The sequence below is a fragment of the Toxotes jaculatrix genome, chromosome 7 (genome assembly GCF_017976425.1).
Source record: "Toxotes jaculatrix isolate fToxJac2 chromosome 7, fToxJac2.pri, whole genome shotgun sequence".
NCBI lineage: Eukaryota > Metazoa > Chordata > Actinopteri > Toxotidae > Toxotes > Toxotes jaculatrix.
The window spans coordinates 15,886,002-15,900,520 of record NC_054400.1 but is presented as its reverse complement, the minus strand read 5'-3'; the positions used below and the strand labels follow the sequence as shown (position 1 = coordinate 15,900,520).

General features: G+C 40.1%; 2 protein-coding genes across 2 annotated transcripts in view; one reads left to right on the top strand and one right to left on the bottom strand.

Moving 5' to 3' along the window:
• The first annotated feature begins 251 nt into the window (after positions 1 to 251).
• Positions 252 to 9,234, top strand: LOC121184317 (hyaluronan and proteoglycan link protein 1-like). The gene is made up of 4 exons (XM_041041924.1): positions 252 to 537; positions 5,432 to 5,776; positions 7,087 to 7,389; positions 7,489 to 9,234. Exons 1-4 carry the CDS (start codon positions 429 to 431, stop codon positions 7,776 to 7,778), a joined length of 1,047 nt encoding a protein of 348 aa, XP_040897858.1. The 5' UTR covers positions 252 to 428; the 3' UTR covers positions 7,779 to 9,234.
• A 2,314-nt stretch (positions 9,235 to 11,548) lies between these two features.
• The window catches only part of LOC121184316 (versican core protein-like), a 44,386-nt gene continuing 41,415 nt past the window's right edge, over positions 11,549 to 14,519 (bottom strand). Inside the window, exons 11-13 of the mRNA XM_041041923.1 lie at positions 13,948 to 14,092; positions 13,628 to 13,810; positions 11,549 to 13,499 (exon numbers count right to left, since the gene is read on the bottom strand). Of these exons, the coding sequence (XP_040897857.1) occupies positions 13,342 to 13,499; positions 13,628 to 13,810; positions 13,948 to 14,092 (486 nt within the window). The 3' untranslated portion in view covers positions 11,549 to 13,341. The remainder of the gene's footprint in view (positions 13,500 to 13,627; positions 13,811 to 13,947; positions 14,093 to 14,519) is intronic.

Below are 14,519 nucleotides of genomic sequence, written 5' to 3'. Positions count from 1 at the left end.
TATTGCAGTTCCACGTCAGGCTAATATACATGTGACTCAGGAAAATCCTCTGCAGGTTAATTGAGTGGGGTTTTTCCTGTGTCCTTTATACTCCCAAAGGAGAGGAGGGAGTCTTTCATAAATAATGTAGCAAAGAAGAGCCAGTATAGAGCTGTGCGTGGTGATGGGCTGAGGGGAGGGGGAGTGGTCTCAACCATGCAAGGCTACAATAAAAGGCACTTGTCTGGATCTCTGAGGAGCCCAAACTTTCCAGCAGCACCACAGGCGACTGCTGCACAAAGCCAGACAGAAAGAGGGACTGCTAAATGAATAAAAATTAAAAGAGAAGAAATACTCCTTAAATATTTATAGTTTAGATAACTTTAGTACCTTTTTTTGGTTTCTTTTTAAGTTTTATATTTATATTCTTCTTGTAGAGGGCACTTTGTATGAAAAAAAAAGAGAAAATGACAAGTCTGCTGTGCATCACAGTAATCTCCCTGACCCTGGCTGGCAGTGCGTACAGTCAGGTGACGAATCCTCCCTCACAACCAAAAGGTAAGATTAAATTTCTGTCAAAGAATAAAAAGATCTCACCCACATATTTCTGTTTTAAATTTGTGTGTGTTTGATACCACCTTTGTGAATGCATGTGTTTGTGTGTGTGTGTGTAAATTCTGTTCTCCATGTCTGTGCATGGAGAAAAAAAAAAAACGAACAGGAGGATGAGCTGTGTAAGAGATCTAAGTAAAGTGGTACCACAGCACAGGCTTGTGTAACAGCAGGGTCATTGTAGCTGTAGGTAACAGAGTCGTCTCTGGGGTAACACACACAGCCACAGTGTGGCTCACCACTGACTCATTGACTTGCTGCGTACAGACCACCACAGCATGGACTGGCTGGTGAATAAATCACCCTGTCATTCACAGAGGCTCTCTGCCCACACCACAGAATGAGGATCACGCCACTGATACTACTACTTGTACGCTTGAAATGGGTCACAGGTGCCTCAGTGGCCAAAACTAGGCTAGTAGTGCTTGTCCCTTCTTGGATGTGAATCCTTACTAGAGTGCAAAAATAGTCAGGAATTTCCCATGGTAAAATCTTGACCTTTTGTTTTTTTTTTTCTTTTTCTGTCATTTTATCTGTTTTCTGTCTTCTTCTTTTTCCCGTTACAGACAAAACATGAAAACCTAGAAATAAGTCTCATCTGAGAGCATCTACACCCCATAATGGGGCTGTTATAATTCAAATTCACACCTGCCTTCAGGATGACTCATTGAGATACACCTTGCAAGCTCTGAAATGCTAGAATAAATCTACTGCTGTGGTGAAAGAAAAAACAAAAAGGTTATCCAGAAGCCTTCATGTTATATGTACTGAGTGATATTTAATGCGCTTTCAGCAGCCCTGCAAGCTGACTCAATAGATGTCAAATTAGGGATGTCTCAGCTCTGTCTCTCATCCAAGATGGGAGGAAATGGCTCGTCTGCAGGGTTTGTAACAGTTTCACTCTGGGATGAGATGATGCTGTTTTATCCAAACATTGAAATTTCTCCCACTGGCCAGTGATGTTACAGGTGCGCGCTCATGTATGTGTGTCTATATATGGTGCATGTATGTTTATGCTGTGTATGACTGCATCAAGAAAAACTGGCTCAGCTCAGGCCAGCTCAATCACTGTTCCACACAGTATAGTTTTTATTGGCCACATGAGCAGTGTGTTCTCTGTCTGTTCACGGGGCGTTGCCCGTCCTTATACCTACTGACTCACTCTAGCACTGGGAGCTTTTGGAAACCCGCCACTGTAACAGGCAGTCTGACAGGAGCAAAGTTAAGATTAACGACCCACAGCCAAACATATAGAGCCCCATGCTGAACAGCAGCCAAATGACTCTGTCTTTCCCTGTGAAGTAATAGCCTGTTAAGTCTAATGCTTACTGTGGTTGTTGGCTACTGAGGCTTGGCCCCTTTGCCAGGGCTGGGTGGGAAAAGGGGCTTGGCTGAGGCTGGGGTCAGAGCAGAAAATGTGTTTAGGCAAAGGGATGAGACAGTGATGGAGCCATGTTTAGTCCTGTCACATATGCGTTAATTGATTTGAGTGAAATCTAACAAATGACTCTGTCGACAGTCTAGTGTACATGTGTGCTGGGGGATTGCAAATGTGTACCCGCGCAAGTGATACACGTCCACACTTTGTGTCTGTGCTTGTTCTGCATGAGAGACAACAGGAAAGAGTTTATTGGAATTAGTGAGTAGGAGTTGGCCTGCTGTGTTTGTCCCAGCTGTGCTTGTTAATTCTTTCTCCATATTGACACAAGAGGGCCAGCAGCAGAAGAGAGCAAAGCTGTGGGATGTTGTAAAGCATCACATGTCTAGCTGCTCTGTCAGAGGGTGTGGCACATGATATACACACTGATATAAACATGCAGTGATTTCTTTCAGCAGATTTCAATCCTTTTCAGAGATTTGAGCAAGTTAAACATTTGGTTCATTTAATAAATTGAAGTGCAAATTATACTTTAACGCCATAATTAAACTCTTGCAGTTTCAGAATATATAGGTCACTGAGTAGATTTGGACCACTGTAATGCTGTTAATTTACAATTTTGGTGTTACAAAGAAGCAGATGGTTCCAATCACTTGCTAATACAACCTTTTACAGAGCGAGAGAGAATTGTGCTCAGTCATAAAATGGAAGTAGGTCTTGGCTGCAGCTGCAGAGTTTTTATTGTCATGCACATGTGTTCATTTACTGTTTTTTGCTGTGTTTTCTCTCCCAGCTGCACTCCTCACAGACATTTCAGATAGAAACCATTCAGAATTCTTTTGATGACCCATTTTTATGTTAAATGTGACAATTTGGCACCACCTTTGACCTCCTATATAAATAGGATGTTGTTTGAGGTGCGACAAAGAAAAGAAAGGCTTCCTTCTCTTCCTGAAGGGTTGAGTACACACAACAGGCTGGTGCTTTATGAGAGTGGTGTGCCCCACATGGTTGGGGCCACATTCTCCTGTGGGACATGTGTCTGCTGGTAACTGAAGGAACAGGAAAGAGTATGGAATTACTTTTAACGTGCCTGTCTTTCTGTCTGCTACTACTGTTTCTCAGGCATAATCATCTATCTTTAAGGTTGTTCCAGAATATATAACATGTCTAAGGGACAGAGTTCTTTGATAATGATCTAAAAGGTATTAGGTCGATATGACTACGGCAATTAAGTCCAATCTCTTTTCTTAGCACTGTGTAGGCAAACTGATCTTTAATCAACCATCTTTCTGTCTCACATTTCAGAATTTCAAACCACAGACAGTACAATGAACCCCTTTACTCTATCTACTCTATTTTCTTGAGTAAGGTTTAGAAATCTGGAAAATTTTAGGAGTAAGTGTTGGATGGCATTGCATAGGGTGAGCTGGTGTTGACGTCACCATCGCCTTCACCTTCGCCAGGGCTTTTGATGAGTGGTTTAGTCATTCTGGAGCCCTCAGGTTTCAGTCACACTTAATGCAAACTGCTACCCATGCAGAGAATTTATGAGGCACGGCGAGGCTGTGAGTCATTCCTTGTTGACAGAACGGTCAAAGAGGAATCTTGTCCAGACATTTTTTAAACTCTGCAATGCTTTCGAAGACATTAGTAATTAGCAGGCGGCGAAAGGGTGTTTTCTAGCTCGTAAAATACCTGGCATAGTGCTGACCACTCAAGAGGCGAGTGAGGCTACTGGGTGTGGTGACTGGGTAACAGAAGCAGCCTCTGACATATGCAGCCTCATGAGAGAAATGAAAAAAAATGAAGGATAAAGTGGCAGGAGATGGGAGTGAGGGGTAGATTAGTTCTGTCAGCAGTGCTTCTGCTAATTAAATCCTTCTGCAGGAGGGCTCAATACTAATGATCTGCGCACCACTGAACAAAGTCCAGACACGTGTCTACTGTGTGGTTAGAATAGAGGATTGGGACAGTTTAGACATGGGTTTGATTAGAAGTCATTTCAGCGTCACTCACTGTGTGTGTGTGTGTGTGTGTGTTGGGGGCAGGCTGTGGGTTGATCAGAACATCAGGCAGCAAGCCAGTGGCTCTTATTATTTTCCTGTATTGCCCATGTGGGAAACTTTGAAGAGCCAGAGACACAGTATTCTAGTCATGGCTCTGGTGTGGCTGCTCAAAGCGAGGCGCCTCAACACAAATGCATCTCCAGTCAGAAAGCAGAGACAGACTGGTTCAAACACAGATCATACATACTGAGTAAGTGGGAGGAAAAATAAATCAGAAACAGAGCAGCCTAGGGTTTTCTAGTGAAACATAGACATGGAAACAGACACTCAAAGGGCGAAATTTAAGCACTGAACCTGGATTCAGCCAAAAACTACTTGGTTGCATAAGATTAATAGCTATGTCTGCAGACCGCTCATAGCTAAAAAGCCCTAACCGTAGAAGTTGATCCACTCAGTTATGTAATTACCATATTATATGTCAAGTCCTCTGTATTACAGAGTTTGACTCCACTTACAAGGCTGATTGTTCAAGGTTGTACCTGTGGTGGTGGGGGTCAGGGGTCCTGCACGTCCATTCATCTGGTGCTCGTTATTGCCTGGCACAGGCCACCCCTTCCTGGTTGGGGTCTTCTTAACTAAGCAAGTCCTGTGAGGTCTAAATAAGGACACCAGGGAGATTGTGGGAACCCACGGTGAGACACAAATGGCCTGCCATTTTGAGCTAAAGGGTGGCCTAGTTTGGACCAAGAGGACAGAGGGGGAATGCACAGAGGAAATAAATAAAAGAGAAAATAATGACAACAGCTAGATTCTGTATATCATTAACTACATTATCTGCTTACTTTTCTTGTTGTTCACTTGGTGCCTGAGAGGCTTTACACAATTCAGATGGAGCAGATGAATGATAAGCCCTTTGAGGGTTAATGCAGGGGAACCAAAGGTTTACAAGTGCCAGGACTGACAAGAACAGGAAGGAGACTGAAGAGGATAACTGGCTCCGGGGGCCAAAGATTGGCTGGTGTCCAGTGCTGCATCTAATAAACCAAACAAGATACCCTCAGACTCTGTGATGGTTTTGAGTGAGACAATACTTTTGACTGTAAGGATCTGCATGTACATGTGTATAGTACAATAATATGTGCAGTGTACACATGCCAAAACTTGCTGTGGAGCAATTATGTACATAAAAGAAAGACCAATAAAGAGGGAAGAATTGTGAAAGGCATTTTTCCTTTTTTGATTTCTCACACATACTTTTGCGAAATCTCTTTCATGCCATGTACAAAAGCAAAGCAAAAATTTCTTGATGTTATCTTTGCAATCATTGTGTTAAATATAATACTAACTTTATATAAACTTTACATACATTTTTTCCCAGTTTAAGTTTGAGTGTCATAGGCCCCAGTCACCACCAAACTCCAGGAAGGTTATATCATGTTTTCCTCTTTTCCAGTTAAGGTTTTTGCTGACCTTGGTGCCAATGTCACCCTGCGCTGTAAACTCCAGTCCCAAGACACCATGTCCTTTGGTAACACTGGTCTTCGCATCAAATGGACCAAGGTGGCAGATGATGAAGCACTGAATGAGGATGTGCTGCTTTCAATGGGATTCCACAAGAAGACCTATGGAAGCTTCGTGGACCGTGTCTTTTTGATGGAGGCTGACAATGATGATGCCTCCATAATGATAACTGACGTCTCCATGGAAGACTCGGGAAAATACCGCTGTGAGATCATCAGCGGGATGGAAGATGCCATGCAGGAGATCATCTTGGAGGTGCACAGCGGTCTCATTGATGGTAAATCCTGTTTCTAGATCTATTCAGAAACTTAGCTTAGGGACGGGGCTCACGTCAATATAATTTGTGTAAGTTCTAATTCTAGTTGGGAAGACATTAGTGTGTGTTCAAGGTCATTTCATATATGTCCTTTCCCCTTTAAAATCGCATAAATTCAGGATCAAACATCTTCCTCAACAATGTTTTTGTTTCGAGTTATTGAAAACAGCCACATTTCCTTTTCCTGTGGAAAAAGAAAAACAAAAGAACAGACAGCTTGTGCTGATTTATACAAACCACTGAAATGATTCAGTCATGATTACATTTGAATACTGTTCAACATCAGTAAACAGAAACACATTTACATCTTATCCAGTCCATATCCCCATACATCTGACTTACTCATCAGATTTTATAATCACTAAAATGTCAACCCATGGTACACGAAGATTAACTACCTTTCATGCTAGAGTGATCATTTAGACATTTATCCATACAATATATTTCTAAAGTCTGGCATGGTGAAGCATTAAATATTTGCAGTATGTCAAAGCTCTTTTGCACCAAAAGGCAGCTCCCACCCACATTTTGTTGATAGTTTTTCACGTGTGAAGGATAAATCTGGGTGGAGGCTGGACACGCACATGTAGTTTCAGACCAAAGTAGTTTGAACAGAATAATGATAGCCCCCTGCTACTTTGATATGACAGTTAAATTTTGCTTTTGCTAACCATTAAAAATTGACGATTTACTTAGGTTGAAATTGGTATAAGGAGGGCACCACAATGTGTAAACTATCAGAGCATTTCTGCCATTAAGTCTGCAGCATCATGTAAATATTCCTCTTGAATTAGGCTGTTGTGAAGTGTATATTCAATTTTGAATCATGATTTTACTATTACTTTGCTTTGATCTTTAATGGAGCAGAACTTAACACCTAGTTTTCATGAGAAGATATTTTCTTCCGTGCAGAGGGGTAGACAAGCACAAAATTAATGAGTTAGCAAAGCGTGGTCTCTGAAGACATTTTGCAAGCTGCAGGACCTGAAAGACTAATGGGCCTACATTCACTAACATAAAACTAAACATATCACATGCCAGCTAGGCCAGCTTCCCTGGAGAGACTGCAGTGGACCTACCACACACACATTCTTCCTCTTCTTCTCCTAAATTAGCATCTTAATTGGACAGACCAAAGATTTTTTTGTTTTGTTTGTAAATTGCATTGAGGCCAATCATGCTAACAGTTCTTTACAATGTGATAACTGTGTTGTACATGGCTAAATTATTAGATTTTGAATTCTGAATTTAATCTCTTCTGCTTCACTCAGGTGTTGTGTTCCCATACTCCCCCCATCTGGGTCGCTACAACCTGGACTTTGATGATGCTGTGCAGGCTTGTGAGGAACAGGATGCTGTGATTGCCTCCTATGATCAGCTGCTTGAGGCCTGGAAGGGTGGCCTGGACTGGTGCAATGCTGGCTGGCTGAATGATAGCACAGTGCAGTATCCAATCACCAAACCCAGAGAGCCTTGTGGTGGCTCCAACATTGGGCCGGGCCTCAGAAACTATGGCCGTCGTGACAAACAGAAGAATCGTTACGATGTGTTTTGCTATGCTTCTGCACTCAAAGGTGAGGTTTTTATTTCTTTATCCACGGTGTTGATTTCTTATTTAATTAAGGCCATCAGGTTCTTCTCCTGAAACACTTGTTTTGTTTCTCTGCCACCAGGACAGTTCTATTGGCTGGTCCAGCCTGACAGGTTGACCTTTGATGAGGCCATGCAGGCATGCCTAGATGATGGTGCAGAGATCGCCAAGGTGGGCCACATATATGCTGCCTGGAAGCTTGAAGGCTACGATCGCTGTGACGCTGGCTGGTTGGCTGATGGAAGTGTCCGCTACCCCATCTCCAGGCCTCGCAAGAACTGCAGCCCGACTGAAGTTGCAGTGCGGTTTGTTGGTTTCCCAGACAAGAAGCAGAAGTCTTACGGGGTCTACTGCTACAAAGCTGAGCAGTGAGAGGTTAGATAGGAATTAGGGAAGCCATAACCACCAAAGAGCAACAAAAACCACAATAAAGCTCACATCAACAATAAAGCAGATAAGCTTTGGATTTTAACTAGCAAGAACTCAATACCTTTCTGAAGCTGTGAGAACCCTTTTAAATTCCTAAAAAACAAAACTGTACATCTTACATCCATATGCAATGAATGACAAAATATTTTGTAGCCATAAAGTTTTTGTTTTACTAAGCTTTTGTTAACTATGGATACGTTAATTTTACGCAGACTGTTGGGCAAAGGACAACAGTGTTAATGTATGAATGATGTGACAGAGACAAGAACTTAATGGTTGTGAAACATCATCGAAGTTTGGTTTGTCCTCCACAGAATGATTGGATTTGTGAAGTTTAAGATTTAGAGCATTTCTGCTCATGTTTGCTGCTTTAAAAATGGGGTTGTCTAAAGAATAAAACCATGTGATATTTTATCAACTATCACGTCAGTGAGAGACCTTAAAGAGAGACCTTAAACTGACTACTACTGTTAGGCTGTGGATATCAGCATGTTACTGCAGTAAGTAATCAACTGGGTTCTGCTTTTATCAGAGTTGAAGCTCTTTTTGTCACCTTTTAAACTGCAAAGAGGTTTTTCAACCTAAGGAGCTGTGATCAAATTTACTGTTTAGCAAAAAAATGAATGTAAATGTCTCGGACTGTGACCTACTCTGCATTAAATGATAGCTCCCATTAGATCGACTCCCAATTACAATTTGAAAGACATAGTAACTTTACACAGTATGTTTGTTTTAACAAAATGGTTTTCTTTTTTACGTTTTTAAATGTTTGTCACTATAGTTTTTTTTTACATGTTTATAATCTTTTTAATGAGAAGAAAATACAGATTTTGTCTCACAACTTTTTTATTTTTATTTTGTTAAGAGTAGTTTTTAGACAATTTATATCTAGAACATACAAAATAAGATTTTTAACCAGATAGTGAAAACACAAATTGATACTGAGATTATGAATTGTTAATTTTTCCCGACCCAATTAATACTGATGATTATTTAAATCTTACTCCTATTACTTCTAAATAAGGATTCATTGATCGTCATAGATGTGCTGTACTGACTGAATATGTGTTTGGGAATAAAGTAGAATCAAAACCATTTTTAAAAATCAGTTTACAATGTTTCCTGTGGACCACAGTGCACATGCTTTTGTGTTTTTCTGTTACTTACTTAATGTCCTTTTACTTTTTTCTAACCATGGGCACTGACCTATGGTACTCACTGCAGGTTACATGTGGTATTATGGTGATGCATTGTTTGTAAAAGCTAAACTTAAAAATGTCCGTCACACTTGTGCATTTGTACACACTTGCTCATGAAATAAGGTGAAGGTATTTTTTTGTATTTTATCGCCATGTACCTTTTTCAACAAAGCAGTTTGAAATAAAAAGTATAACTTTTAAAATTCACTTTTGAAACTGCTCTTTTTTTCAACAAGGAACATTTTCATTTCCGCTGGAGCCAAATCAGCATGTATTATGCGGTGATGCTGAGGTTTAAGCAGAGATTTAAGCACCATTGTTCAAGCTGCCAAATTAGGGGCCATGCATCTGGCATGAACCCATGTCATCAAGAGGACTTAAGATTAGACTCTCCTCACATTTATTTGTTCCTTGGCATTTTTCAGGTCAGCTCCAGGCTGCCAGCCCACCACTAAGTTAAGACAAAGGGAACAGTAACACAGTCTGTAAGAGGCTTGTGGGAATGTATGGGAATGGGGTCAGATTTAGGGTGATGCAGCAGTGAAATGCCAGATCAATGTAAATGTGTTATGGTGAAACATCCATTGATGCAAGCTTTTTGTTCTGTGGACAAGGCAGCAGATAACAAAAGAAGAAAAAGAGATTGTTCGGAGATTGTTTCACACCCTTTTTCAGCATAGAAAATATTAACAACAAGGTTAAATATGCAAATAAAATCTGAAGAGCAAACTATACTATTATACACTTGCGGTAAAACATTTATGTTATAGCACACATGTAGCATAAAGTGAGCGTTTCTTTGTCTCTGTGAAATTGATAAGCAGGCAACACAGCCTCGTTGATTCTGCAGGAGTAATGCTGAACATTTCTTTTGGTTTCTTTCTGTGGTTTTAACCAATCAAACGTTGTGGTAACTTTTATCAAGTCTGATTAGGCTGTTTCCCAAATGCTTGCCACTCACAGGCATCCAGATTAAGTTACATGTGGCAGGAAAATAGCAGGGTAATGAGTGAATGATAGACACTCTGCATTGGACTAGACAGAGTCTGAGACGCCTGTCGAGCCTGAGAAATCAGAAAGAGCCAGGATGCATTTCCTTTCCAAAACAAACCTAGAAAGCCTGTTAAATACCAGAGAGACCTGGGCCGAGGGGTCTAAGCTTTTCCGCTGATCACCCATGAGACATCTGCATTTCATGAGGCAAGATTGTAGGTTTTACTCTCGCTGGGGCATCCAGGACCAGACTTTAATCACAAGTCAAGTCTTCTCTAATGATAGAGTGGGGAGTCACAGTGAAAAACACAACAACCCAAACTTACAGAAAGATTAACTTGATGTTATTATCTTGGTAATGGTGTTTTATGCTATTAGGCAGTGTCAGTGTGAACCTCAAGGTACTGCTGTAAAAGGAGGTGCTCTGGGAACAGTGGTGAAGGGTAATGTACTCAAAAAGCTTCTGTTTTTACACCAAGGGAATTAATCTCCTTACTTTATGCACCACCATGTAGGCATAAGAAGTGTTTGACATTCAAGAAGAGCCACCTTCACCCATGCTAAAAAAAACAACAAAAAAATACTGTTGTGTGGTTATGCTTATATGCAGATCCACAGTTCTGCTGCGTCAACCATTTCAGCATAAGTGTCACTTTTCCCTAAGCCAGTTCTTATTCCACATGTTTGCTATAATTCACACTGCCACTTCCTGTCTGCACCCTCTGAATGTACCGTCTGTCTACCAAGAGTTTTATAGAGCATGTCTGATAGGTTTTTCAGAAGTGTTTGATGTATATGCAAGACACTGCAATACTTTCAAATAAGACATTGGTATAATGTTCTACAGGGCACGTTTCAGATAATTCAGTTCAAAATCTTCACATTATGTTTAGTGTTTTCGTGTGTTCTGTGGGTGCCATAAGAGTGATATAAGTATCAACCCTATTCCATGGTACTGAGCAGACAAAAACTCAAGTTTCTGACTTAGTCTGATAGCACTACCTGCTGGTGAAACTGCTGTACTATTTACTCTATACACAATTAACCTCAATGTAAGAGGGCCCAATATTTTCATTCATTTATTCTATTTACTTCTGTATTCAATTTCAGGGACATTTTCCAAGCATGCAACAGAGAAGTACTCTTAAAATGTTGCTAATCCATCAAAGCACTACAAACCAGAAAGACAAACTATGGACAATTAAGTCTCCACTCCACCAAACCTGCAGTTCTCTAAGAACAAAGAGGAAACCACAACCTCTGGAGAAAACCAACATAAACATAGTGAGAACCTGCCCAACACTCAAATTTCACTTAAAACTCAGATTTCTTTAAAGAGTCCAAATTAAATGTTCTTAGTAATATAATGTCCATATATTTTATTTCTTTGGTGATTTAAAGCAGGAAAAAACAGTTTGATTTTCCTAAAAAACAAAAAAACAAAGAAAAAAACAAACAAACACAAACATCCCAGACATTCACATTGTAAAATAAAATAAAAACAAAACAACAAACTGTTATAAATATAAAATGATATTATGTGCACATTAAGGCTGAAACACACACACAGACATTCACAGGCTGACAAAACAACTCTCCATTAAAAAAAAATGGCTGGAGACACACATAACCATCCACATGTACAAATATTTTGTTAATGTTACAGAACAACATTATTGCAGCCGATGGAGCCCTCCATATTCTTTGGTCCACTGCTGGCATTAAAGATGTAAAAATACTTTTCATCTCCAATGCAAGATATTTTCATCTTCAATGCATCCCATTTAGAGAGTCTGTGATTGTGGCTGGTCTCCTGTTGAACATATAATAAAAATATATGAAGAGCACTGCTGGGCCAGATGACAGCATCATATTTTACCTGTCAGTATAAAACGAGTAAGGAGATCAAGAGCAGCTTGAAAATAAATTACATGTATCTCTGCCTAAACAGCCGTTAACGTTCAAGTCTTTTTGAGTGTTTCACAAAATACATTCTCTCAACGGCTGAATCTCTCAATGGCTGATTTCGATTGACCACAATAACAGAAAAGTTAAGTGTGCAGAAGAAAATAAAAATGACCAAGAGAACTATTGTAAGCTACAGTGCAGCAGCAATAGATGAGAGCAAGACTCTTTGGTGTGTGTGTGGTACTATGAACAGCATTACAATTATTGTAAACATGCTAACGCAACTAATTGTAAGTTATGCACTGAACACACACGAGCAGAAAATACAGGCTGCTTGAGCCACACATCCCTTCTTTCATTTTAAAACAGATGACGGACATCGATTTCCATCAGTGAATAAAGGCCTTGTCGTTGCAAAGAATCAAAGGAAGTATCAGTAAGTTTCTCTATAGAAATCTATCCACAGACATTTATCTTGACAAGACATCGATGATGACATCCAGTGAAGGCTGGAGTAAATGAAAGGTGGTAATTTGTTATTTTGAAAGCTGCCACCACAAAGAAGGTCTCCAGCAGTTAACTGAGCAATTTGGTAAAATTTCCTCCAACTTACTTCTCATCTGCTCTGGAATCTGAATGACTACCACTAGCAAAGCTATGAAGTGATGATGATTTGCGCCTCTAGATTTTAGTACTGAAGAAAGATTCTTTATACAGGTTTATAGTTCTACATATATGATGTATAAGTCTACTAATGTATGAGTCCTTTGCATTATCAGTCATTGCCTCTGATGCCTCTGTTTGTGTTCTGAGAGGACAAACTCGGATCTCTTGACAAAGAATAAACATAGTTAAAGGTTTGAGGGCTTAAATATATGCATGTGCATGCATGCTCATTAAAACGAAGTCCAGCTTAAAACAGCACGACAACATAATCAATTCCTTTACATAACATAAGCGCTATAATTTCACAACAGCTTTTTTTATGATTAAGGAACACTTATGGTGATTTTTAAATAGCACAGTTGGTGTACAAAGGTATTAGACAACAGTCATGAAAGTATTATTTCAAAAGCTAATGACAAAGAAAAAATGTCTGCAGTTTAAAAAAGAATGAGGAGAATATTTTTTGCTTTTCCAGTAGCCAGCTGAAAGTATTTCATCCACGTTGGCATTGTTATAAAACAGTGCCCCTTGATAAGAAAAGTCATGTGTCAACATCTCTTTAAAAGACACTTCATAAAATTCCATTGTCATCTAAAATGCAAGAAAACTGCAGATTCTCCTCTCTGTTTCTTTGATGAGTTTTCTCTTGTGCTTTTCCTCCGAGAATCCTTTTCCTCTTTCCACACAAGCATCAGCCATGTGTTCTCATCTCAGGAAAGCTGTGCCATGTTACATGGCAATCACTGTCTCTTCCGCTTATGTTCAGTTCTGTCTCTCCTTCCCCGGTAGAGCTGATGGTGAAAGCTGAGGGCCTCGTCCGGCCATAGTTTGAAATTGTTGATGCTGTAGAGACTATTATGTTGATGTCTTCTGATAAAGGTCCTCTGATAGCTTGATGCTGTCAGTGAAAAATCATATATTAGCTCTAAAAGTGTTCATCGGGTTATAGTGTTCATCGAAATCCAGTACAGTACGAGACACACAAAACAATGAATATCTATTGAAATCAATATTTGCTGTACTTACGATTCATGCAGGTGATTTTAGGAATATCCCATCGTCCATCCCCACGACAACGGATAGTTGGGACGTGCCTCTGAATAAAACCTGCCCGACACTGGTACCTCACCAGTGAGTTGATCTCATACCTCTCACGTTTCTTACCAAAGGTTCGTGCATTCTCTACCACAGGGGGTTGGCTACAGGCCACTGAGAAACCGAAGTGACAATAACACTGAAGTGAGCAAATTTACAGTCACAGACAAGCCCATCAGATTTGTATTTTCCCCTCTCTGAATGCATGCCTTCAGTAAAATAAGAGATGATTTGCTCTGGTATTGTGTTACCTGTGCCCTTCTTGCAGGTGAAGGTGAGGTGGTAGTTGCAAGGAACGTCGTTCCACTGGCCGTCCTCGTGCCAGATCATCACTACACAATCCTCACCAGAAGAGAAGAAGCTGTCAGGCTGGTTGGGCCTCCAGTTTTCATATTGCTGAAATAAGAACAGAGTATAAAGAGTAAGACATGATGATAGGTTCTTAGGTTATTAAATCTGTCATAAAACGAACCAATTCTGCCCCTAAAACAGATACAGATGCTTTGATTTTTCTATTCTTTTTTTTATCATTTTATCATTTTAGGAGTAGTAGTTCTCTATATATTGGTCTGCCTGATAAAGTGGATGACAGATCAGATCGCCAAATCAGCACATGTATTGTTACTACCAGCTATCTCCTTCCACAGACATGATCCCAAAAGTAGAGATCCTCTGCTGTTTTGGCAGCAGTTTCCCATCACTGTGATTTGAATTAACAGCCACAAGAGGGAGCAACTGCATCTTTCTAGGAGCAACTTCTATGATATCATCATGATTCAGCTCTGAGGGACCCTTGCAGGCTGTATAATTAAAATGAGAAACA

What these genes read in the sequence shown, in the direction of transcription:
- LOC121184317 (XM_041041924.1), top strand. Translation starts at nt 429, where the DNA reads ATGAAAAAAAAAGAGAAAATGACAAGTCTGCTGTGCATCACAGTAATC. An exon ending in GCACAGCGGTCTCATTGATG is followed by an intron (nt 5,777 to 7,086) that starts GTAAATCCTGTT and finishes TGCTTCACTCAG; the next exon opens with GTGTTGTGTTCCCATACTCC. An exon ending in CTATGCTTCTGCACTCAAAG is followed by an intron (nt 7,390 to 7,488) that starts GTGAGGTTTTTA and finishes CTCTGCCACCAG; the next exon opens with GACAGTTCTATTGGCTGGTC.